At 49.1% G+C, this 25,022-nt stretch overlaps 2 protein-coding genes across 3 annotated transcripts; one reads left to right on the top strand and one right to left on the bottom strand.

Moving 5' to 3' along the window:
* Window positions 1–452: 452 nt before the first annotated feature.
* ACAD8 (acyl-CoA dehydrogenase family member 8) lies at window positions 453–18,942 on the bottom strand. Its single transcript, XM_080649772.1, has 11 exons — window positions 18,718–18,942; window positions 10,366–10,466; window positions 9,755–9,924; window positions 9,060–9,169; window positions 8,528–8,604; window positions 7,663–7,800; window positions 4,648–4,783; window positions 4,453–4,550; window positions 3,990–4,142; window positions 3,277–3,379; window positions 453–1,280 (listed from the first exon to the last, which is right to left on the bottom strand). Exons 1-11 carry the CDS (start codon window positions 18,797–18,799, stop codon window positions 1,228–1,230), a joined length of 1,221 nt encoding a protein of 406 aa, XP_080505898.1. The 5' UTR covers window positions 18,800–18,942; the 3' UTR covers window positions 453–1,227.
* Window positions 18,943–18,988: 46 nt separating this feature from the next.
* THYN1 (thymocyte nuclear protein 1) lies at window positions 18,989–24,526 on the top strand. 2 transcript variants are annotated; one of them, XM_080649587.1, is made up of 8 exons: window positions 19,049–19,162; window positions 19,327–19,432; window positions 21,306–21,487; window positions 22,301–22,369; window positions 22,927–23,019; window positions 23,560–23,655; window positions 23,891–24,041; window positions 24,343–24,526. In XM_080649587.1, the coding sequence occupies exons 2-8, from the start codon at window positions 19,390–19,392 to the stop codon at window positions 24,387–24,389; spliced, it is 681 nt and encodes a 226-aa protein (XP_080505713.1). In that variant the 5' UTR covers window positions 19,049–19,162; window positions 19,327–19,389; the 3' UTR covers window positions 24,390–24,526. The 2 variants fall into 2 exon arrangements, with proteins under 2 accessions (XP_080505712.1, XP_080505713.1); XM_080649586.1 differs by lacking the exon at window positions 24,343–24,526 and having other exon boundaries at window positions 18,989–19,432; window positions 23,891–24,246.
* The last annotated feature ends 496 nt before the right edge of the window (window positions 24,527–25,022 follow it).

Here is a 25,022-nt window from a genome sequence, read left to right as displayed (position 1 = left end):
CTCTGAAAAGTCTCCATCTTTGAATATTACTTTAAATCTACTTTCATAAATCATAAACAGTGATTAGTTAGTAAAACTAAGTAATTTAAGGAAACTTTTAAAAATCCTCACCCAAGGACATGCTTTTATTGGCTTTAGAGAGAGAGGAAGAGAGGGAGAAACAATGATGTGAGTGAAACATCGATTGGTTGCCTTCCAACCGGGCATCTTGCCCACAACATGGGTATGTGCCCAGACCGGAGTCGAACCTGCAACCTTTGGTATATGAAATGACACTCCAACCAACTGAGCCACACTGGCCAGGTCCAGGGAACTATTTTTTTAAAAGCCAATTGGGTCGAGAGTTTTAAATTATCCCAAAATAGTTAAGTATTTAAATATTTTTAAATACATTTTTAAAAATATTGTAAAGGCTGAGAGACAGAATAAAAACCAACTTCAGTGGAGCTTGAGATGGTACAGAAAGGGATAAATTTTATTTATCAAAGACCTTTAAAAAGAGGAACAGCTTCATAAAACAAAACAAAAAATGTAGATAGAAAAAATATACCCCAAGTACTTCCTAGAAAGGGTTCTAGAAACTTTGAACACTATTCCTAGATGCTTCTTAAAAAGAAAACAAATATTCAAAGTTTCAGGTCGCCTCAGGCCTTGATTCAGGTGGTCCAGACGTCCAGACACCCTAAAGTCACAGTCAGGGCCAAGTTCCCTTAAGGCGCAATTATCCCGATTTACCTCAGAGGTGTGCTACGGAGGAAGTGCACCCACAGGAAGGAAGTGCGCCCGCAGGAACCTGCGTCTCCAGCTGAGGGGCAGGAGACGGAAAAAGACAGGCCGCTGTCCTCCATTTCCCCTTTCCCAGGCCTTTGCTTCATAAATACAAACACTCTGCACGGAGCACCCCGCTTCCGGGAGGAGGATCCGGTGAACCAGCACACGCAGGCAGACCCAGACGATGTGGATGCAGAGAGGACTACGGTTGCTGAGGCGTCGTCATCAGTCACCTCGAGCTTCAGGAAACACAGCAGTGTCCTCGTGACACCCCACCAAGGCCGCTCCTCCAGGCCTCCGACGATGCTGTACCTGCTGCCGACACCGAGGGAGGTCCTCCTAGGAGGGCTCGGTCCTGACCTTATTCATGACTCATTCGTAACAGAACCGCCCAGAGTGGGCCACTCAACCCTAATTCAAGTGCACAGTCCACGCTGTGGCAGAGCACGTCTAGCGCTACTGCTGAAGCAGGCTTCGCGAGATCAGCATCCTCATCACTTCGTTGCTGCCTGGAAGAGGGAGGAGTCAGAATGGAGGAGTGAGTAGCAGCAAAGTCGGCCTGAGAACTCGGCAGAGTGTGACCAGGGTGTCCACGCCTCGCTCAGGGTAGGCATGATGCAAACTACGATTGTTGCTTTTATTCTGGCAGGGGACCAAATTACCACAGACTTCTCTCCAAAGTACAGAGGAAGGTCAGAAAGTGAGGATTAAATTTTCTTTCACAAAGACCTCTCCTGCCCTGGCCGGTGGGGCTCAGCTGGTTGCGCATCATCCCGTGAACTGAAGGGGTGCCCGGCTGTGGGCTCTGTCCCCAGGAGGGGGCATGCAGGCGGCGGCTGATGAATGTTCTCTCTCCCTCTCCCTTCCTCTCTCTCTAAAAATCAATAAACCATTCTTTAAATAAAGAAACCTCTCCTAATGGTAAAGTGCTTATATTAGGTAAAAGAAGAAGAAATGATATATATAGTATAATTCTATTTTTTTTTAATGTACCTATCGAAGCATAGAAAAAGACCAAAGGAGATATTTTTGGACTTACATATGAAAGGAGCCCAAATTATTAATTCTAGATGTGGAAACATAAGTGATTTTTTTTTTTTTACTTATCCTATATTTTATAAATTTTCAACAATAAATACACAAATTTCTTTGGTAATCAGAACACTCAATTTTAAAAGAACAAACATTTTCCCTGACCCGGGGTGTATGTGTGTGTGTGTGTGTGTGTGTGTGTGTGTGTGTGTGTGTGTGTGAATGGCTTGCTTTATTTTTACAATGGCTTTTAATGCAAAGAGAAATAGAAGCCCCTATGAGGGACGAGTAATCATACATCTCAAATAAAATCAAGTCTAAAACTTCTGATTTATGCAATAACCAAGTCCACGACAGATAAAGATCAGTGCCGGGTTTTTCCACGAGTGGATGACGTGTGGCCTGATACAAAAGTGCCTGGCTTTTCCCACTTACTCTGAGGGGGTAAAGGCTGGGCTAAATGAAGGTAAAGTTTTCTACACTCGTAACGCTGGGTGAGAGAGTGATGGCAGGAGCAGAGGACACTGTAGTAGAGGAGTAATACTGATTCATTTGAGCGCTAGAATTGAGCTCATAAACACACTTTTGGGATGAGGTGTGCGAGTGTGGTTCTCAGGCAAGCAGCAGCAGCCCCCCTTGGAAACTTGCTACAGATACAAATTCTGGCCACCCAAGACCCCGAGACAGAAACCCCGGGGGTGGGGCCCAGCCACCTGTTCTCACGGCCCTCCAGGTGACTCTCAGGAGTGCTCAGGTCTGAGAAGGCGGCTCTGAAGCGCAGGAGAGCCAGTGCTCAGAGGCCTCGGCTACGCCCATGAAAGCAGCCCCACATTCTTCCGCTGAAAGGCGCTTAGACAAGCCATTGCCCATCTGCTTTCCCTACAGTGTAACAACCCCGACACCTGCACCAGGTGGAACAACAGTGAAGGGACTTCAAGGCGTGTGCACTGGTGTGGAGAGTGAAGGCCACGCTCTGAGCATGACTAATAGCTCACAGTGTAAGCCTTACACATTTCCCACCTGAAGGTGTGATGACCAAGAAGATGCCCATATACTGATGACCATGTCACTGAAAAATGCAGTAGCAATGTTGACAGAAATGTCTTTTACCACCTGGCTGGTCACCAGTTGGAAAGGCAGTGGTGATCACACTGGCTCCCATTTGACCTTTAAATCACTGTACAGAAGTCAAGGGATTCCTGAGGACCAAGTACTTACTTTACAACCGGCAAGAATAGTCGCTGCTAGAGTTTTCAAAATGTTTTCTCATATGTCATCAGCCTAAGCCTTCTCTAAAATTTACAAAGAAAAAGACGAACAGAGAAGTGACTCCCAGACTGGTGCCCTCTGGGGGCAGCACAGGCCCTCCTGGAGCAGGGCAGGAGGCGGCAGGCAGGAAGATGCCGCCGACAGGGCCTGGCTGGCGATCCTGTGAGCGCCCTGCAGGGAGAGAACCGCCTCTAGGAGGTTTACCTTCCAGGATCTGATGGACCCTGCAGTCCCGCATGTACTGCTGGACGGCATAGTCCTTCAGGTAGCCGTAGCCTCCGTGCATCTGCAAGGCCTGGTTGCAGATCTGCAGGGGGACACAGATTAGGCATCTTTAACTCAGGAAGCCGGAACCAGTGGCTGCGCTCTCCACCCCAGCCCGCAAGCTGCTGTGAACTAATGTGAGAAAGAGAAGAACCACCTCCAGATGACCAGCCAAGCCGAAAAGGGCTCCACGCTCTGTGGTCAGAGACAAAGATGTCCACCTGCTGAACGTCAGTCCCCACCCGACAGGCAGAGCAGAGGCCCAGCTTCCTGGCTCGCAGGGAGGAGCCATCTGCAACCGCCCCGGCTGGGATTCTATGAAGCTAAGGTGCCACCTAGTGGCAACAACACAGCCTCAGTGTGGAATGGCCTTGCCCCAGGCATTGTAAACACAGCACATTGGAGCAGGAGGCACTGGGCTGCTCTGCGCCTTCTTCCAAAGGCAGGTCTCAGCTAGCACCCAACCGAAGGGCAGTGACAGAGGAACCTGTGTGGCGGCCTGGAACAGGTGAAAAGCCAGCTGGGGCGCCCCTTGCAGGCCCTCCCGAGTTAACTCTTATCCCTAAGCCCCAAGGCGATCGATCCCTGCAGCACCCCAGGAGCTGACCAAGCAGCTGCTCCCGGTTCACAGGAGAGCCGAGCGCTTCACTTACGGCGAAACATTCGTCTGTAGCAAAGAGCTTGGCCATGGCGCACAGGGCCACCGCATCGTCCCGCTCCTCCTGCAGAGCCACCGCCGCGCTGCGGACCAGCAGCCGCGAGGCCACCAGCCTTGTGGCCATATCAGCCATTTTGAACTGCAGGTACTACGGCAAGAGGGGAGAAGAAAACCAGTTGAGCAGACGGCTCCCAGCAGCACCTGATCTGGGGCCTCTGTAAGATCTCCAACAAGGCACCTTTCCTAAGTGACTCGCGGCCTCAAAGCCTCCCGCCTCTTGCAGAGAAAATGCACTCCCTGAAGTTCAGTCCCCTGCACTTGCCCTGCACTGATATTATTGCCTCTGGTAAAAACTACTGACAGAGAGCACAGGCTCCGGCTAAGACAGGGCAGAATGCCACACGCTCCCGGAGAACGTGGGCCACAGACCAGGTCTCGGGCCAGGACTGGGCAGTTACCTGGTTACTGGCCAGAAGCTCTCCAAACTGCTTCCGGACATTGAGGTGGTCTCGGGCGAGGATGACTGAAGCATGAGCAGCCCCGACAGAGCAAGAAGCTAGGAAGGAAGAGTGCAGACACTTGGACTCAGCCAGAGGACAGTGCTGCCCGCCCCAGCCCGCTGCCCTCGCTGCCCCATCCCTTCGAGTTCTCACCAACATTGATCCTCCCTCCATTCAGGCCTTTCATGGCAATATGGAAGCCTTGCCCCTCGTTCCCAATTCTGTTGGCCACAGGGACAGCACAGTCTTCAAAGATCACGGCGCGGGTTGGCTGTGAGTTCCACCCCACCTGGCGGAAATCAGGGACTACGTGGCGGCCCAGCCCCTCCCACGCAGACGCAGGGCCTGGGAAGTGCAGGCTCCGTTATCTTCAAATTTGACCCTTGAGAACTTACAACGAAGCAAGTTCAGACTTAAACATCTGACAGACTTTTTTCTCAGCTAAACATTTTTTAACACATGAAAGTATCCATTTTCTAATGTCCCCTCTCCCGAATTAACCTACTCAGAAGCATTTCTCACAATTTCCCTTAGGATTGGGCAGGACTGCCGCCGTTTTTGATGCCTCTGTGTGACACTGTTTTATAAAGAACATAGATAATGTAAGAATTACTTGGGTGATTTGTTATACATGTAAGGACAATATTAGGATTATAAACAATAGCTACACTTCCCCTCTTATGAGCTTAGTGTCCTTCGAGGGTGGTATGACTGGCACTCACTGTGCGGGCAACACCTAGTGAGGTGCTTAGCTGCAGAGCCAGTGACTTGTGGGCACTGGCTCCCGAGAGCCAGTTAAGCACATCTCCTAACTCGGCTTCTGTGACATCACACCTTCTCCTGCCTCGGCTTCTGTGACATCACACCTTTTCCTGCCTCGGCTTCTGTGACATCACACCTTCTCCTGCCTCAGCTTCTGTGACATCACACCTTCTCCTACCTCGGTCTTCTGTGACATCACATCAGTGGCTTGAAATCGGCCATGGTGGGAATATTTAAACCACAGAAACTTGCAAACCATGAGGGTTTTTTGGTTTTGGTTTTTCCTAGATAGCTGATTTGCCAGGACACCCTTGAATATGCCAGCAATAAGCCCAGAGAAAATTTTGAAGATCTAAGACCTAGTCCATGTCATGCAATAACTAGCTAGCTGTCTTCTTCGCCTTTCGCCAAATCCACCTGGATTTTTGTGTGGCCTCGCTATTCCCTTACATAAGGGAATTGCACTGGAAAGCCAGCAGAGCCACTTTCTTTAAATAAAACCTTACTCAGATGTTTCATATAAATAAAGGCTCTCAGTACTTGACCCTTCATCTTCTCTTCCCAGTACTTTCAAAGGTTCCAAAGAACTTTGAGGTTTGGAGATGCAGATTTTATTTTCTTTTTTAAATGTTTTTATTGATTTCAGAGAGGAAGGGAGAGGGAGAGAGAGAGACAGAAACATCAATGATGAGAGAGAATCACTGATTGGCTGCATCCTGCACACCCCACACTGGTGGTTAAACCCACAACCCAGGCATGTGTCCTGATTGGGAACTGAACCGTGACCTCCTGGTTCGTAGGGCGATGCTCAACCACTGAGCCACGCCAGCTGGGCAATACAGATTTTAAAATGACACTATATAACATGTCCCAGTTCCCTTTTAGCTGTGAGAAAACTACTGCCTTCCCATCACCATCACTTCCTTATATTAAAATTCAATAGCTCCCTTCCATTGGGGCGATAAACTACTCCTCATCCCTTCATTTAGGGTGAAATGTAGCCCAGCCTTTCTCCCCCAGCCTTTTCTGCTATACGTCTCCTGTCAGTATGGCCCCCCAAACCCCAGTCTGGTCTAAATGAAGCCTCTAGGTCTCCTGGTCACCTGGGCCAGCAGTGAGCCTGTTCTCCTTCAGGCTCCTGTAGTCTGACCACAGGTCCGATGCCTTCAGTACTGGCTTGCATTATCTGTGAACTTATCTCCCCATCTAGGCCACAGGCACATGAAGCGAGAACAGAAAGTTCTGACCAACAGTATCTCATGATGAAAGAACCAAATACAAATAGATGCCACCTTGTAACTTCTGCCTCTAACCCTCATGGGGAACACCTCTACCCCTATGCAGAGAGAGCACGCTCCTAACCCCAGCGGAGCCCCTGGGAAGCTGCCCTCGGTGAGAAGAGATGGCCCCTCGCCCATCGGAGGGCCCCCAGCCCTGGACCACGACCGCTAGAGCCCATTCCTTCTGCCAGTCTTGTCTTCTGTCCCACATATTACCTTCATACTCTCTTCCAAGAGGTCTCTCTTCCACCCCTCCCAGGAGAAAATGCATTTTTCTATTCAATTAAATCCAAGACAAGGCAAGTCTTCATTACTTTCCCATAAAGTCAATGCACAGTTGCTGGTGTAAAGCTCTTAGCTGTACAATGTTTTAAATATGCCAAGTCCAAGCATGTGCTGGCAGGACAGAGCACAGAGCAGGGAGGGGCAAAGGCCAGCGGCTCGGATCCCCAGAAGTCTATTTAGGGGTTATTTCATTACCTGACTTCTCCCCAGAGGTTCTAACCATAACAGTACATATCGCAGGCAGAGGACTGTGCCAGTCAATCTGGCCTAACAAATCTGAATGGGCCTCACCTTAATTACCAGCCACAGTTACATAATTACAGCTATACTGTTCATGGCTTGGCGATGAGCTTTCTTAATCCTAGCCATGTCTTCCCAAAGCACCCATGGGAATACTCTCCCTCTGAACATGGCTGAGATACCCACAATCATCTCCGATGAGGTATGCTTCATTTTTACGTAAAGAAGAAAAGTGGCCCATCTACATCATTCCCGAGACTTCGAGTCAACTCTAGACCTTCTATACGGATACATTCTTGGGATAACAGAAGCTGGGTAAGAAATACAGGCCACAATGGCAAGAGGAGAGATGACAGAGAAATCACTCACATTGAAGCACAGGCAGCTGTGGACTGACGGGCCAACTGCCACTGTCACCAGTGGCCTAGAGTTTTGTTGACGATGCCTTATTCTATTTTATGTTCTCGTCAAAGTCCTACTAGAAGCAGCTGCCTCCAAGGCAAGTTGGAAAACATGAGAAGCTACTTCGTCAAACAGAGCAGAGCCTGGTCTGGCAGGGGCGTCTCATAGCTTGAATCACTTCTTGTCAATAGCCACTTACCTTTTTTTCCTTCTTGCCAAAGCTGAGGCCAGGGGTCCCCTTCTCCACAACTATGCACGAGATGCCTTTGGGGCCTGGTCCTCCTGTTCGGCACATGACCACATAGATGTCTGACTCCCCTCCACCACTGATGAAGGCCTGTGGGGTGGCAGGGGGTGTGCACAGGTATCAGGGACACCTGGGTTCTCAGAGCCTGCCATCCGGGAAAGCACCTGGGGTCCTCCCGACCATGGGACACTAAGATAAGCATGTCAAACTCGTGTAGCCGCATGCCTCGTTTAATGCGGCCTGCCGGGACGAGTTGGACATGCTTGCACTAAGAGGTACAGTGGCACAGATATAAGAAGAGGCAAAAAGAAACTGCACTGACTGGGAAAGCAGGGGTCTAGCTCAGTGGTCGGCAAACTGTGGCTCGCGAGCCACATGCAGCTTGCGAGCCGCGGTTTGCCGCTCTGTTGACTAATGATTTTGCAGACCACTGGGATAGGGGCTTAATCACAAGGAACAACAACAGCCTGTAATTATTGGAATCGAGAGTCTAGGTCAGTGGTCGGCAAACTCATTAGTCAACAGAGCGGCAAGCCACGGCTCATGAGCCGCATGTGGCTCGCGAGCCGCAGTTTGCCGACCACTGGTAGCTGATGAGACTATAAAAAGCATAGACAAAAATGAATGAAATGATCTGGAACCCATCCGAAGAGACAGAAACAGGGAAGGGGAATAAAGGGAAACGAGTCAGAGGCTCTCTTCCCAACATGTAAAAATCCTACGGGAATATCAGCTCGCAGACAGCAAGGATCCAGGCGCTGTCAGCAAGAAGATGGGAACAATCTTAAGTTGCTCTGGGAGGAGAGCATGCTGGTACCTTGGAGCCATTGAGGATGTAATGATCTCCTTGCAGTTTAGCTGAGGTCAAAAGGGAGGCAGCATCGCTCCCACTTCCTAAGGCAGGGATCAGAGAGACAGTAGAGGGTGGGGGAGAAGGTCAGTGAAGTGAAGGGAGCTCCAGCTTGGCCCCATCTCCTAGGAAACCTTCCCTTATAAACAAACTCAGAGCTTGGTACTTTCAAATCCAGATGGCCAAAGGAACTCTCTGTACTGGGTAGAAACTGCACATACGTTCAGACTGTTTCCATCTTCTTCTCACTAGCTTACAGTGAGCCTCCTAGAACAGCGGTCGCCAACCTTTCGGACCTCACGGGCCACCAGTGGTCCGCAGCCCACCAGTTGGCGACCGCTGTCCTAGAGAAACTGCCCTCAAGGCTTTTTAGTCTTGTACCATCAAGTCATGACAATCTGTTCCTCTTGGCAAGTACCGGGTTCTGTGTGTCAGCGGGCTACGGAGTGCGCAGTGACCGCACCTGAGTGACATCCCACCTGGGGAACGGCAAACCCACCTGGCTCAGTGAGGCAGTAGGAAGCAAACTTCTCCATGGTGCAGAGCGGTGGGCAAAACCGGTGCCTCTGTTCCTCATTGCCAAAGGTATCGATCATCCAGGCACACATGCTGACAGGCACAGCAAGAAGAAAAGACATTCACAGAGATAAGGATGGAAAAGGACACTTGAGGGGGCAGGGGAGGGGGGAAGGGAACAAAGGCAGGAAGGTAGACAGAAGCAAAGAGAGTGAGAAGGGAAAAGTCACAGTGGAGAAGATTCGACTTTAAAGGAAAGCTCTGGATTAGAAACCTAGTCCTGGAACTTGTCTCACCCAGAGACAACCAAGGCGACGTATTTCTCACACGGATATTCACGCTGCTTCTAATTAGGTTAACGGAGCTCCCTAAAATTCCCCGAGCTTAGGTACTTTCCCCAAGTCCTGGAGGTTTCCTCTTGGGGCTGAGGACCAGGGGAGCAGGGCCCTGATGGGTGCTTGGTCCCTCTCCACCTCGGCCTTGGGGGAAGGCAGGAGGCCTGACTCGCTGAGAACATACAAGATAACAGACTCGAGTCCAACAGGCAGCAGCAGACCTCCTGTGAAAGGAGAACTTCTAATAGTCTGGTTCTGAGAAGATAACCCTTTTCCGTTTATCGGAAACTTCCTAGTCAACCCAGGCGAGACTTCTCTGTGCTTTTCAAGTGCGGGCACTCACTTGTGGATGCTTATGTAGGCGGTGGTGCTGGTGCAGCCCGTCGCCAAGGCTTCAAAGATGACAGAGGTATCGAGCCGGGACAGTCCAGACCCACCTACATCTGTTCGTACGTAGACCCCACCGAAGCCTAGCTGGGCTGCCTTCCGCATCACGTCCACGGGGAACAGTTCCTATGTACGAGAGAGGTGGGGTCCGTAGTAAGTAATCCACAGATGGACTTTTCTTCAGAGGCCTCACTGAGGGGTTAGGATGTTTGAGTTTGGGAGGGCGGGGATTCTCTCCACTTAATATGCCCATCTGTCATCTATGCCGGGGTACCAGTTAAAATGCCTTCTGTGAGAACCGGTTTTCTGGCGTTCAAGTTTCTTTCATTATCTACAACTAGACCACTTCTAGCCTTGGTTTTAGAAGTGGTCTGAATCTTTGCACAATATACACTAACCAAAACAAAAGAGGTATCTGCAGGATGAGGAGGATGCCTGGGGGAAAGGAATCACACCGTTACCAGTACTCTCACGCGCAGGTGGAGATGAAACACCGAACACTTAAGATGACAAGCAGAGGAAGAAAAGGCAGTTGTTGGAACATCGAGCCGCAAGGAAAACTCCTACCTTCTGGTCCCACTCTGCCATATGTGGAGCCATCTCCCGGGCTGCAAAGTCAAAGGCCACTTTCTGATATCCTTTCTGTTCTTCATTTAATCCGATGGAAGCTGTGGGCAAGATCGCATGCATGCAGTTCCAGAATAGGGGTTCGGGAAGAGGACTGCAAATAAGGGTCACCAGGAAGCTGGGACGGTGGCCTTGCTACAGCATTTCCCATACACAGTCCTTCCCTTGACACCCAGAGATGGACATCACCCACCATCAACCAGTTCTGTTCAAATAGTGTCACCTTTCTCCTTCTTCCTTTACTCCCACGTGGATCAGCTGACTTTACTGACCTACCAGTTTATTCTTTCAATACTCTATCTCTTCCTCCTCATAAACCCGCATTGAAATCTTACCTAATAGACAAACATGTAAATTGACCGTACCTCCACTACGTCCACAGCCAATCAGAGTGAGTATGCAAATTAGAAAGCCAAAGATGGCAGCCACCCAGCTGCTCCAGATGCGGAGTGGCCAGGTGGGGCAGGATGCCTGCTATGAGAGGGAGGGCGGGGCGAAGGGAGCGGAGTGCCGCAGCGAAGACAAGACTGCAGACTCCAGAGTCTGGAATCTGCAGCGAAGACGAAGATGGCAGACTCCAGCCGGAGTCTGCAGCAAAGAAGAAGAAGGCAGACTCTGGCCGGAGTGAAGGCCTGGGTCCCGGGTGCCGGAGGAAAACCGGTGCTGGAAGCCAAGGGAAGGAAGGCCTATTGCACGAATCTCTTCATGCAACGGGCCTCTAGTAGTAATAACAAACACACACTGACCCTCACATTACAGTCAACGTATTTTTCCTTTAGGATGTCCTACCTGTTCTGTGTTAGTGTCCTGGGAAAACCCTGTCCTATCTGTGTATACTGGTACCTATCCATAGCTGTCTATCTGTACCCACATTCACTTTAAAAGATCAATTGGGAAAGGAAAAGCTGTATACTTTGGCTAACGTTGCAAATAAGGACAAGGTCCTGTCATAAGGCCAGGCATTTGGCAAGTCTCGGACGCTCACTGAGACGTGTTGATGGGAGTGTTTCAGTGCTGAAAGCATGGCTAAGGCCTTACTAAACCTGTGTTCACCCCATGGACTGGGAATTCTCAGAACACTCTCTCTCCTATCGGTGCTGTGACTGAGTGATTCCTTCACTTCTAGTTGTAAGATACTTAGAAGCTAAGGACAGTGAATAACTGAGCAACGCCAACGGGAGAAGTTTCTCGAGAGCCTAAACGCCGTGTGGAAGACTGCACCCGTGTATTTCATCAGGGGTGGTTCCCTCCCGGAGGAAGGTGCCTACGTCTGCCCGCTTAAAACAGTGACTATTCAGTGTACAGTATCATTACTTTACAAGTTGTTCTTAGCCAGCCAGTTCCCCTAATGACATGAACATTATGTATTTTCCACAACTTTTTAAAAACCTGCAGAGTGAGAGAGAGGAGTGAATTGGAGAGCAGAGCTTGCAAATCAACCAGCTAGTGAAGTAAGATCTAAAACGTGTTTCCTGTTTGGCAAGGCAATGCAGACTTTAAAAACCCGACTTCAGTGCCGCCCTAGCCGGTTGGGCTCAGTGGACAGAGTGTCGGCCTGCGGACCAAAGGGTCCCAGGTTGGATTCCGGTCAAGGGCACGTACCTAGATTGCAGTCTCCTCCCCAGCCCAGGCCCTGGTCCCGGTCAGGGTTCGTGCAGGAGGCAACCAGTCGATGTGTTTCAAACACATCGATGTTTCTCTCTGTCTTTCCCTCTCTCTCCCACTCTCCCTAAAAACCAATGAAAAATAACCTCAGGTGAGGATTAACAAAAACAAACAAAAAAAAAGACATTAGTGCCTAACACCAACGCACAGCCCTTCCGCAGGGAGCATTTCAGGTGGCAGTGTTTCTCTGGGGCAGGAGGAAGGAGTCTGTCTGTCCCAGGCCTCTCATTAAATGGGAAACTCAGAAATGAGTCACTGTGAGGATTAAAGATTAGGCAACCTTGAGAAGCCCAGAGCAGAAACCTATGGTAGGTGTTACTCGCAGGAACAGCATTAGGGATAAAATCATGAATTTCCAGCTGGGAGTCAGGTCACTTATCTGCACAGTCTTGCAGAAATGCCCCGTAGAGACGGCTCCAAGACCATTCCCCAAAGAGGATTTATTGACTGTCTACTGTGGAGCAGTGCTGGGATTACCAAGGTGAACATGGGCCACTCACACATAAATGGTAACAGTGCAAACATCTTCCTAGGTAAAGAGACGTGCTACAGAATTTCAGTCCCAGCAAGGGCTCCATAAACGTTTACAGTCATTATTGACAGAGTGAAACAAGTAGTTTGAGGGAAAAATAGATTTAAATGACAAGCTAAGTAAAACATAGGGAATAGGTGTATGCAAGTCATATGTATAAGTAAATACAACATAGTCACATTTTTTTTAAGATGACCAAATAGTCGATGCTAAAGGGATGCTAACGAAAGGAGAGCATTACTTGAGGGGGGGAAAAAGTGGAAGAAGTAAATTAAAAGGCAAATTATACACACGAAAGCATGGTTACTAATGAAAAATACCTAGTTCCAGAAAACATACACCATAAACACAAAACAAACACCTCGTGATGTTGGCTGAAGTTACTGGCAGAGTTCAAGAAGCCAGTGCGCGCGCGCGCGCGCACACACACACACACACGCGCACACACACACACACACACTAAAATGGTAAAGCCAAGTGGAAAAAGAGTCCAAATGAGACGAGGAAAGCGTTCCTGTGCAGGGGTCCTCAAACTTTTTAAACAGGGGGCCAGTTCACTGTCCCGCAGACCGTTGGAGGGCCGGACTATAGTTTAAAAAAAAAACTATGAACAAATTCCTATGCGCACTGCGGGCCCGGGAAGAGTCGGCTGCTAAGCAGGACAGGCAGCGGCACCCGGCGGGCCGGATAAATGTCCTTGGCGGGCCGCATGTGGCCCACGGGCCGCAGCTTGAGGATGCCTGCTGTAGAGCAACTGAAGTAAAATAAGAAAGAGGTGAAAACACACAAAGAAAAGCTCCAAATAATATAAATCTTTAAATGCATCCACAGTACAGACTCAATGTTCTATTTGAGAATCTTGGTGTCCAAGGAATGTGTGGGAAGGTGCAGCACCGGACAAGGAATTAGTCGTGTGAGCTCTGGTTCTGAAATGCTTAACCGTGCCATGTCCATACGTCAGGTGCAGCTTGAACCTCAGTTATCACAGTGTACAATGAGGGGCTTCACTAGACATGAGATAAAGTTCCTCATTTGTAAAATGATAGTACCTGCAAAAGGAGGAAACTTTAGATAAATGCGTAATATATACTGAACTATTATAAAACCAGCTTTCTGAAAAATTATTTTTCACATTAAAATATGCAATGAGGAAAACAACCAAGATGGCGGCATAGGTAAACACCTGTACTTGCTGCCTCTCACAACCACATCAAAACTACAACTAAAAGACAAAACGGACATCATCCAGAACCATGGGAAGGCTGGCTGAGTGGAAGTTCTACAACTAGAAGGAAAGAGAAAGGCGCACTGAGACTGCTAGGAGACGTGGAGGTAAGGAGGCGCGTGAAACAGGCTGGCAATTGGGTGCGCTGTTGTTGTTTTCAATCGGGAGGGAGATACAAGCTCCTGACTGCTCTGAACTCCAGTTCCAGGCGAGACTCTGGGGACCCAGACTCATACGGGGAGAAACTGGACTGTCTGGCATTGGGCTGGAACATGAGGGCGGCTTTCTCTCAGAGGTGCCCGCAGCGATCATTGTTCCTGCACGGGCCGCGGGACACAGAGACCCAGGGACCTCTCCGGGGCAGGGCTGACTGGCAGCCATTGCTGTTTGCTCCGCCCTGGTGACTCCCTGAGACCCTGCCCCACCCAATTTACAATCCCATCCAAGCTGTGCGCAGAGGCTTTTGAATAGGAATGGCCTGTCCTTTTGCAACCTAAAACCTAACCAACTGCAGCTGGGTCAGAGAGCTCCAAAGCTTCCAAAAGGCCTAAGGCCCTGCAGCGGCAGCCTGCATTGCTTCACAGCTGGGCTTCATCTGGGCACTTCCAAACCCCAAAGAGGAGGAATCTGCAGATCTCTCTGTAGCTCCTGCTGGGTGGCCTCAGGCAGTGGCTGACTTTGCACCTCTTTGGAGATCTAAGAGCCAGTGTACCCAGTGGTCAATGTGAGACCATACCAGATTACAGCTCTTCACATCCATAAGCGACACACTCAAGGGGCAGACTCAGTGAGCACCAAAGCCTCACTGAAGCAAGTCCTGCCCCATAAGAGTGTCTCCAGCACAGCAGTTCTCACATTATAGGCACAGCTCGTCCTTACAGCCAATTGGCCTGGAGGTCAATTCCTCCCAATGATACCAACAGCAATCAAGGCTTAACTACAACAAGACTGTGCACACAGCCCACAAAGGGGTGCATCAAGAGCGTCCACCTCAGGTAACTGGGGAGGCTGAGCCACCTAGCACACAAAGCCACTCTATCAACACAGGGAAGCAGCCAAAATGCGGAGACAAAGAAACATGTCACAAATGAAAGAAATGGAGGAAAGCAAACTACTGGATATAGAGTTCAAAACCACGGTTACAAGGTTACTCAAGAATCTTCTAGAAACCTCCGAGAAATTTAGTGAAACCCTCAAGGATATGAAAAAGGACCAATTAGAAATTAAGCATACACTGACTGAAATAAAGAATAATATACAGAGATTCTACAGCAGACTAGAGGATCCCAAGAATCAAGTCAAAGATTTAAAATATGAAGAAGTAAAAAAAAAACAACACCCAACTGGAAAAGCGAAAAGAATCCAAAAATATGAAGATAGTGTAAGGAGCCTCTGGGACAACTTCAAGTGTACCAACATCCGAATTATGGGGGTGCCAGAAGGAGAGAGAGCAAGATACTGGAAACCTATTTGAAGAAATAATGACAGAAAACTTCCCCTACCTGGTGAAAGAAATAGACTTACAAGTCCAGGAAGCGCAGAGAACCCCAAACAAGAGGAATCCAAAGAGGACCACACCAAGACACATTATAGTTAAAATGCCAAGGGCAAAAGACAAAGAGAGAATCTTAAAAGCAGCAAGAGAAAAACAGTTACCTACAAGGGAGTACCCATACGAATGTCAGCTGATTTCTCAACAGAAACTATGCAGGTCAGATGGGAGTGGCAAGAAATATTCAAAAAGTGATGAATAGCAAGAACTTACAACCAAGATTACTCTATCCAGCAAAGCTATCATTTAGAATTGAAGGTCAGATAAAGAGCTTCACAGACAAGAAAAAGCTAAAGGAGTTCATCACCACCAAACAGTATTATATGAAATGCTGAAGGGTATTCTTTAAGAAGAGGAAGAAGAAGAAAAAGGTAAAGATAAAAATATGAACAAAGTGACAATACATATCTATCAACAAGTGAATCTAAAAATCAAGTGAATAAAAAATCTGATGAACAGAATAAACTGGTGAATATAATAGAATCAGGGGCACCAAAACCGGTTTGGCTCAGTGTATAGAGCGTTAGCCAGCGGACTGAAGGGTCCCAGGTTCGATTCCGGTCAAGGGCACGTAACTTGGTTGCGGGCACATCCCCAGTAGGAGGTGTGCAGGAGGCAGCTGATCGATGTTTCTCATCGGTGTTTCTAACTCTCTATCCCTCTTCCTTCCTCTCTGTAAAAAATCAATAAAATATATTTAAAAAAAAAGAAAAAAAAGAATCAGGGGCATAGAAAGGGAGTGGACTGACAATTTTCGGGGGGGAAGGGATGTGGGGGGTGCAGGAAGAGATTGGACAAAAATCTTACACCTATGGACAAGGACAGTGTGTGTAGGGGGGTAAGGGCATGGGTGGGGTGGGAACCGGGTGGAGGGGAGCTATGGGGAGGAAAAAGAGGAACAACTGTAATAATCTGAACAATAAAGATTCATTAATAAATTTTAAAAAAATAAAATATGCAATGAAACAATGAGAAACATTTGTTAATCACTTTCATTAATTTGATATTTTAACATGCAGGATGATATATTGAAGGGACAACTTCCTTATTTTACCATTTAAAAAAGACAATTTCCTTTAAAAATGTGAAAAAGAACCTTATTGGCTGAAGCTATACCACAAGGTTCTGGAAATCCCCATATTTAACTTATTTGTCAACAGAACTACTCCCTGTCCCCTCTGGCAAGGATAATCCTGTTTAACAAGTTCAAGCGCTAGACCAGGGCAGCACCTTGTGAAGGTGGTTTAGGACACTGAGAGGAAAACAGTATCCTATACCTTAGTGTACTTTCTACATCTAAGTGTCCGTCTAAAGGATTCACAGACTCTCCTGCTGTAAAGAAAAGTGTCACTTATTTAAAATTTAAAAATGTATGTTTCAGAAGAAAAAAAGTGGTTCGGTGCTTGACAGAAGCACAGAGTGGCTGGGTGCTCCTGTCAGCTGGGTCCTCACCCTCCCTGTTATTCACACTTGTGCTACCTGCCTGACCCCTGAAGACATTCAGCTCTGTAAATTCTGGTAGTATCCCATTTGCAATATTCCCTTTTCTTTTAGGAATTTCAAGAGTAAAAGTGTTTTCTAGCTATAGATGTAGTTATAAAGTCTGAATAGAAAATCTTGTATTACCTAGAGCTTTTGTTCCTCTATTACCAACAGCACCAGGCTTTTTACATTCTTACTGCCTTTATGACCTACTAGAGGCCCGGTGCATGAAATTCATGCACGGAGGGGGGGGGGTCCCCCCCTCAGCCCAGCCTGCACCCTCTCCAATCCGGGAGCCCTTGGGGGATGTCCGACTCACAATCCAGGACCACTGGCTCCTAACTGCTCACCTGCCTGCCTGATCACCCCTAACTGCCCCCCCCTGATGGCCTGGTCACCCCCAACTGCCCCCGCCAGCCTGGTCGCCCCTTACTGCTCCCCCTGCTGACCTAGTTGCCACTTACTGCCTTCCCCCCCCCGCCGGCCTGGTTGCCCCCAACTGCCACCCCCCCCCCAGCCTGGTTGCCCCTCACTGCCCCCCTCTACCAGACTGGTTGCCCCTCACTGCTTCCCCTCCACCTCCCCCCCAACTGCTCCCCCCCTGGCCTGGTCGCCCCATGCAGCCTGTTCCGTCCTCCGTTCAGTTGTCAGTTGCGACAGTCGCTTAGGCTTTTATTCTTTTTTTTTTTTTTTTTTTTACAGAGAGGAAGGGAGAGGGAGAGAGAGTTAGAAACATCAATAAGAGAGAAACATCGATCAGCTGCCTCCTGCACACCCCCCACTGGGGATGTGCCTGCAACCAAGGTACATGCCCTTGACCAGAATCGAACCTGGGACCCTTCAGTCTGCAGGCCGAGGCTCTACCCACTGAGCCACACCAGCCAGGGCTAGGCTTTTATATATATAGATTGTTATGATTTTAAAAAAACCACCACCACCACCAAAATCACGTGTTTCAGCACCTAAGCATCCACTCCTTATCTAAAGGCAGGGATAATAACAGAGTTGTGAGGGTAAATGTAAGGCCCTTAGCTATTGTACTTATTTCATAAGTCAACTTATGAAACATATCAAGAGGTTGTTAATAGAAACTAAGCTTAAGGAAGGTCTGAACAATAAAGAAACGGCATTAGCACAGTGAGGAGTAACCTGTATCAGCTTCGAAGTACTTCATATCTCGATCTAGCTTCAGAGGGCCCCACGTGGTAGGAAGACGGTTTCAGCCACGACTCTCCAAATGCCTCGAGAGCAGCGATTTTCAACCTTTTTCATCTCATGGCACATAATTACTAAAACTCTGCTGCACACCAAATATATATATGAAACCAAAAAAGGTATAATTTGGACTCATTCACACCAGATGGCTGTTATCACCTTTTTATCTGGCAATCTAAGGAAAAAGAGGTCAATGCCAGTGACTAAATAGTCCAGGTACCGCATGTTTTAAACATTCCCGTGGCACCCGGTGGAAAATCGCTGCTCTAGGCGGTGCGGAGGGCGGCGAAAAGGACGGGGCTCTGGAACCCGTGAGGCCTGGAACACGCGGTTCAGAGCCGGCTCCGCCACCACGTCCGAGGGGGAAGGGGGGGGGGGGGCGGAAATAGCAGGCGAGGCCGAGGGGCGCAACAGGCTGACAGAGGTCGGAGAGCGCGAAGTTCGCTCGGAGGCCACCCAGGTGGATCGGAAAGGGTGACCGCCATGGGTGACAGGCGGCAGGGGGAGCCGGTCTGGGGTGACCGCGGCGCCGACCTCCCGGGGCAACAGCGCGCTCCGTGGGCGCGGAGACCACGGCCCCAGTCCGGGTCCCGGACACCTGTTCCCCAGGGTGAGCCTTACGATCGATGCAGGAGAACAGGCTCCGGTGGCCGCGAGGGCAGCAGAGCCGCGCTCCAAGTCGCAGGCCGCTGCTCCGCCACATCGCTCCGCTTCCAGCACCGGCCAGGGCCCGAGAACTCCTGACCTAGGCGGGCCCTCGCCACCCCACCCCGCGGCAGCGGCCCCATTCCCGGCCACGGCCCTGCCCCGCACGCTGGGGGGGCCGTGGTGCACTCTGGGAGTTGTAGTGCACTCTAGGAGCAGCCTCTCTCCCGGCGGCCCCTGCGATCCGGGTTCAGGCGGGTCTGCGTCAGGAACAGGGACTACCACTCCCAGAGATCCCCGCGGCCTGGGGGCCGGGGGATGCGCGTCGCAAGGCTTGTCTGCGGATTAGTGTGTAGGGTTCTAGAGAGAGTGGCGAACGAATGAGCAAGGGGTCCAAGGAAAATTGGAGAAGAGTTAAAGGGTTAGGTTAAGCGAGAGTGGAAAGTGGGGGTGTAGATAATTGGAGGAGGATTTGAGGGGTGGGAACCCTGTTTGTGTTCTTGGCTAAGGAGCCTCAGGGCTGAAACCCTCTTTAAATTTCGTTTTCTCCATCTTGCTCGGCGCACGTCTCTGGGGCTGGTGCAGAGCTGCCTCTTGTGACTCGTAGATTCCAGAATCTTCCGCTCTTGAGCCCGGTGCAGGGAGACCATGCTGAGACCCAGGAAGAGGCTGTATGGGACTGCTGGGCAAGGTGAGCTTGCACCCAGGCTGCAAAAAGGCAGCCTCCCAGAGAACGTTTCTCTCTTTAATACTGTTCACTTCCACTTCCTGCTTGTGGGGAGAGTCCTCTGTGGCCCTCCACCTTCTTTACCTCCTGCCAAGCTTATACCCAGAGCCCCTTCTGCTTGTTTGGTAAGCACACACAATATCTGATACAGGGTGGCATGTACTAAGGTCAATAATGTAGTTCCTGCCCTGGCCAGTGTGGCTCAGTTGGTTGGAGCATCGCCATGTACACTGAAAGGTTGCAGGTTTGATTGAGTCTTGGCACATACCCAGAGGGGGGAAGGGGGACGATGGGATGCCTGTGGGAGGCAACCCATGGATGTTTCCCTCTCTCCCTTCCTCTCTGTAAAAATGAAAACATAACCTCCGTGAGAGTTGAAAGAAAAAAGAATATAGTTCCTGCTCTCAGAGAATGCAGACAAGTAAAAGGGTCCAGGAAACTGGATTGCTAGGTGTGAGAGAGCAGGGAGGAATCACCAGGAAGTCCTTGAGAAGGAAGTGGAATTTGAGACTAGCCTTAAAGAATGGGAAGGCTTTCCCCAGGCAAAGAAAACAAGGCGTCCTTTTTATATTCATAAGGATAAGTGGCATTCTGAGTAGGTGAATAGCAGGAACAAAACAAGGTAGAGAGAGTTTCTCTTTGGGGGCATGGCAGTGCTATTTAACAACACATGGGTGTGTAGCGTGCCCACTAACTCTGAAGGGACCACTAGGAACCAGGCTAGGAATGCTCAGAGCATCAGACATCCACAAGTGGTATTTAGGGATGACTGACAAGAGGAGCTTTGACTTGATTCAGAGGCTGTGAATTGAGTGTCATGAAGTGTGGATTCAGAAAGACCAGATTGATTGCTGGTTATGTAAACTGGGCTATATTTTCCGGATGCATAAATCATCCCATAGCATAGATAGATTAACTGAATTACAAGTAGGGTAACAGAGCTTAGGGTCTGTCATGTAGTAAGAACGTCACAACTGTTAGCTACCGAGCGCCTACTATGTCCCAGGCACATTTTCTCCAATTCTCTTAGGATGAAATCCAGTCTTTATCATGTCTACAAAGTCCTGAATGAGTTGTTTCTTCCAGCTTCTCTTGACACCCTCAAGGAGCAAAAAAGAGCAGGCCACGAAAGCACAGTGATCAAAGAGTAAAGAAGTATGAGATGACGATAACTAGCGCTAATAATAATTTATTATAATGCCAGGCACTGTCGAAGGCCATTGTTTCTATTATATAACTTTTCAGAAAAAGTCCATGGAGTAGGGGCTTACTTTTCCTCGTGGGAGAGGATAGCTTCAGCAAAGACACAGAGTGAGTGAGGGAAGGAAAAACACCCATTTACAAGGGGTGGGGAACCTTTTTTTCTGCCAAGGGCCATTTCATATTTAGAACATCATTCACAGGCCATACAAAATTGCCAACTTGAAAATTAGCCTGCTGTATTTGGTCAAACATTTAATTAACTCACCCCTAATGCCTTGGCTGGGCCAGACCAAATGATTTCTCAGGCCTTATGTGGCCCAAGGGCCGGATGTTCCCCACCCCTGACTGACTTAATATAAGCCCAAATACTCTGCTAGGACCCTTCATTTTAAGCCACCACCATATAAGGTATTCTTATCCCATTCAATGGATGTTCCAAAGATACCCTGTGAGGTAGGCATTCTTCTTCCATTTTTGTAGATAAGAAATACGTTCAGCAGTTAAGCTGCCACTGCTGGTAACGGAGAGATCCAGGATTTGAATCCAGCCTGACTCCAAAGTCTGTGCTTTTGCCACAGTGGAACCTTACCTCTCAGCAACCATGACAGCTCTCTTCTTGCTTCTCCTCTGGCAGACAAGAAGGGACCAGCAGGAAAGCGTACCAAGACTAAGAACCCTGGTGAGGGACCAACTACAGTGGAGAGATCCAGCCCTCAGGAGACTTCAGCCCTTAAAAAATGTGGGAACAATGTAAGCAGCTACTGGCTGATGAAGTCAGAGCCAGAAAGCCGCCTAGAGAAAGGTGTGGATGTGAAGGTGAGACCATGTCCCTTGCTCCAATCCCGTCAAGCTCTTCGTTTTGTTGTGTTTTTTTTTGTGTGTTTTTTTTGTTTTTTTTTTAATATGAACATGGGACACCACAGGGTTCCATGACCAACTTCTTATCTTTGAAGGGTAGGGAACAGGTAATAAGGAATAAAATCAGCAGGGCTTACTACCATCCACTGTCTTTTTGGTGTGAATCCTCTATCTAGGGCAGGGATGGCAAATTTTTCCTGGCAAAGACCAGACAGCAAATACCTTCGGCGCTCTGGTCTTCTAGCCGCTGTTGTAACTCCGCTGTTGCAAGAACATGGCACAGACAAGGAGGAAAACAAACGGTGTGGCTGTGTTCCAGTGAACCTGCATTCACATAATCGGGCTTGGAGCTAGATTTGGCCTGAAGGCTGGAGTTTGCCAACCTGATTACCTTTCTCTTGCCACCTGTCGTGTTCTAGCATTATCTCACACTGATCCAGGGAATGAATGTAAAGCAATTTAAAAATAGCCCAGAGTAAACAGAATTAGATATAGATAACATTTTAATATGTCGAATACAGATAACCAGATTACTTTATGCTCTGGATAATCCATTTAACTAATCCTCTTAATTAGCAACGTTAAAGTAACACAAAGCTCACTTACTATCGCCCACTACAGGTGCCTCTCTAGAGCTATTTCCTGGTTAACTGCATACTCCCGCTGTAGCTGGAGCACCCACAGTGTATGGGAGGGAGTGGTCGGCTTCCCTGTATTCTTACCAATTGGCCCAGCATTATTTAATGAACGGCTTTCTGTCCTGTTGCCTAGTTCAGCATTGAGGATCTCAAAGCGCAGCCCAAGCAGACAACATGCTGGGATGGCGTTCGCAACTATCAGGTAAGAGCAGGACCCTGAGACCTGGAGTGGGATGAACGCCTGCCTCCTTCTTAGGCCTTATTCAGAAGCAGACTCTCAGCCAAGGTGGCTTTTCCCCAGAACCCAAGCCTAAAAATGTCCTCAAAAATAATTACTCAGATTGCACGCACCTTACAAATGGTGTGTGTTTCAGCCAGCGTCCCGATACAAGTCTGGGCATCTTGGCAGAGGCAAGAATTGAACTGGGGGGATGCCCTGACTGGGTGGCTCAGTAGGTTGGAATGTTGTCCCGCACACCAAAAGGTTGTGGATTCGATTCCCAGTCGGGGGCACATACCTAGGTTGTGGGTTGGATCGCCAGTCAGGGCGTGTACAGGAGGCAACAGATCGATGTTTCTCTTTGTCTCTCCCTTCCTCTCTCTAAGCATACCCCCTGGTGAGGATTAAGAAAAAAATCAGATTTGGGGAAACTGCAGTAAAGGAAAACGCACCTAATAAAAGCAGACTGGAGTTCTGCTCACACTAGCGTTTCCCAGCGGGCGGGGAGGATAGCTCTTGTTTCTGCTTCCCGGGGGCAGGCCCGGAACTTCCTGAGAGCCATGAAGCTGGGGCAGGAAGCCTTCTTCTACCACAGTAACTGCAAAGAGCCAGGCATCGCAGGACTTGTGAAGGTGAGCTGCATCGGCTGGGGTCTGCATCCCTCCCCCTTCAGGAGCACTTACTCAGGTAGACAGATTCAAAGGGTTCTAGCTTCAGTAGGTAGGGGAAAAAAGAGTCCTCTTCCCATCCCTGCCCTCACAGGAATATGGGAAACTGCCCTGGCCCTGTCATGTGACCAGGACTAGGACAAAGATGGGCCTTCATCTCAGGTCCGACGTCTCTCCGTTTCTACACCTTGGTCTTTTCACTCAAACCAAGCCTGCTGGTAGCTCTTCTGAGCCAGGCGTTATCAGGATAAAATTATTAGCCAACCATAACCTTTCATATTTGGTTTTAGAACATACTTTTAAGATTTTTGTCAAGTTGGTGTTGACATCCTGTTTGCCTTCGACCGTGTATTATTTCCAGATATCTGAGCCCCCATTGGCTCTAAAGCAAGGCAGATGGGGTAAGAATGTGCAGGGCCAGAAATGAAAGCTGGGCTTGGGTTAAAGAATTGCCATGGAGCTGACTATACAGGCAAGTGATTGAAGACTTGGTTTTGGTTTCAGATTGTGAAGGAGGCTTACCCAGACCACACACAGTTTGAGAAAAGCAACCCCCATTATGATCCATCCAGCAAAAAAGACAACCCCAAATGGTCCATGGTAAAGACGATTTTTCCTGTTTCATGAGGGGAAGGATGGACAAAGAGGGAGGAAGAAGGTTGCGGGGGTGGGGGGGGGAGGGGAGGAGAGGAGGAGTGTTTGTGACAGGTTACAGAGCTCAGCTCGGACTCGGACGGGGTTACCCCGACTTTGGAGAACAGAACACCTGCAAGCAGCTAACACAGCGGACAGAGTGCAGCAGCACATCCTTCTGTCCCACACATTGGTCGTGTAGGTGGATGTCCAGTTTGTGCGGATGATGAAGCGTTTCATTCCCCTGGCTGAGCTCAGAACCCACCACCAAGCTCACAAAGCCACTGGTGGGCCTTTACAGCACATGGCACTCTTCACTCTGCAGAGGCTCTCCGTTCAGCCCCTGACCCGAGGTACGACGGGCCCTGGCCTCTGTCACCCGCACACCAGAGTGGCGCCGGCAACGCACATTTGCTAACTGATCAGACTCGGGCACAGTACTTACCCTGCGTCTGTCCTCACCTGCACTGTCCCTGCGGGAGGAAGTATGTCCTGAGTCGCCCGTCACTGTGTACTCGGGGCCCAGCAGTGCTTGGCACATAGTGAAGCACTCCATAAGTGGTTTTTGACTAACACGAGCGATGCTTAGCTTAAGTTCCCCGCTCCAGAGGAGACCCAAGACCTAATTCTTCCTTTCTTTTTCCCTTTTGGTAGAGGAGTTCGATTTTATTTTGAGCCTGGAGGAAAAGGAACCAAGTTAGCCGAGACACTTGCTGGAATGGACAAGACATGACTCCAACGACAGCAGGGTGCGAGGAGGCTTGCTTGTTATGTTCCTCTGAGGCTGTGTACATAGGTGGGTTTTCTGTCCTTTTCTCAATAAAACACTAATGTCCGAGCTGGGAAGTGTTTCTTTTCCAGCAGCGCTGGGCGGTGTGATTCGCCACTGCAGGTCTTTCACCTCCGGGCTGGCTGTTTGCCCTGGGCAAATGCAGGGCTGCCTCTGTCCTCTTCCTTCACAAGCAAATACCCGGTGTGGGGCTCTGTCTGTTAACACCCACTGAAATGGACTTTTGCCATATATATGTGTGTGTGTGTGTGTGTGTGTATATATGTATGTGTGTATGTATGTATATGTATATATTTATTGATTTTAGAGAGAGGAAGGGAGAGGGAGAGATAGAAACATCAGTTTGCTGCCTCCTGCATGCCCCCCCTGGGGATCGAGCCTGCAACCCGGGCATGTGCCCTGATGGGGAATTGGACCTGCAACCTCTTGGTGGATGGGAAGCCTCTTTGCTGAGCCACACTGGCCGGGTGAACTTCCTGTCTTTTTACTAACCCTGGAGCCATATGGGCTCCACAGGGGTTTAAACCATCAGCGGTTGCAGGAC

This window comes from Plecotus auritus, assembly GCF_963455305.1.
Source record: "Plecotus auritus genome assembly, chromosome: 13".
NCBI lineage: Eukaryota > Metazoa > Chordata > Mammalia > Chiroptera > Vespertilionidae > Plecotus > Plecotus auritus.
The sequence above is the reverse complement of the archived record's forward strand: the minus strand, read 5'-3'. Positions and strand labels throughout refer to the sequence as shown.

Bases quoted from the DNA above. Each gene is read 5' to 3' on its own strand.
- ACAD8 (XM_080649772.1), bottom strand. From the start codon at position 18,799: ATGTGGCGGAGCAGCGGCCTGCGACTTGGAGCGCGGCTCTGCTGCCCT. The intron at 9,925-10,365 runs GTAGGAGTTTTC...TCTCGTACATAG, and splicing joins TGGCAGAGTGGGACCAGAAG to GAACTGTTCCCCGTGGACGT. The intron at 8,605-9,059 runs GTGGGTTTGCCG...TCCCTGCCTTAG, and splicing joins CTACTGCCTCACTGAGCCAG to GAAGTGGGAGCGATGCTGCC.
- THYN1 (XM_080649586.1), top strand. From the start codon at position 19,390: ATGCTGAGACCCAGGAAGAGGCTGTATGGGACTGCTGGGCAAG. The intron at 21,488-22,300 runs GTGAGACCATGT...CCTGTTGCCTAG, and splicing joins AGAAAGGTGTGGATGTGAAG to TTCAGCATTGAGGATCTCAA. The intron at 23,656-23,890 runs GTAAAGACGATT...TTGGTCGTGTAG, and splicing joins ACAACCCCAAATGGTCCATG to GTGGATGTCCAGTTTGTGCG.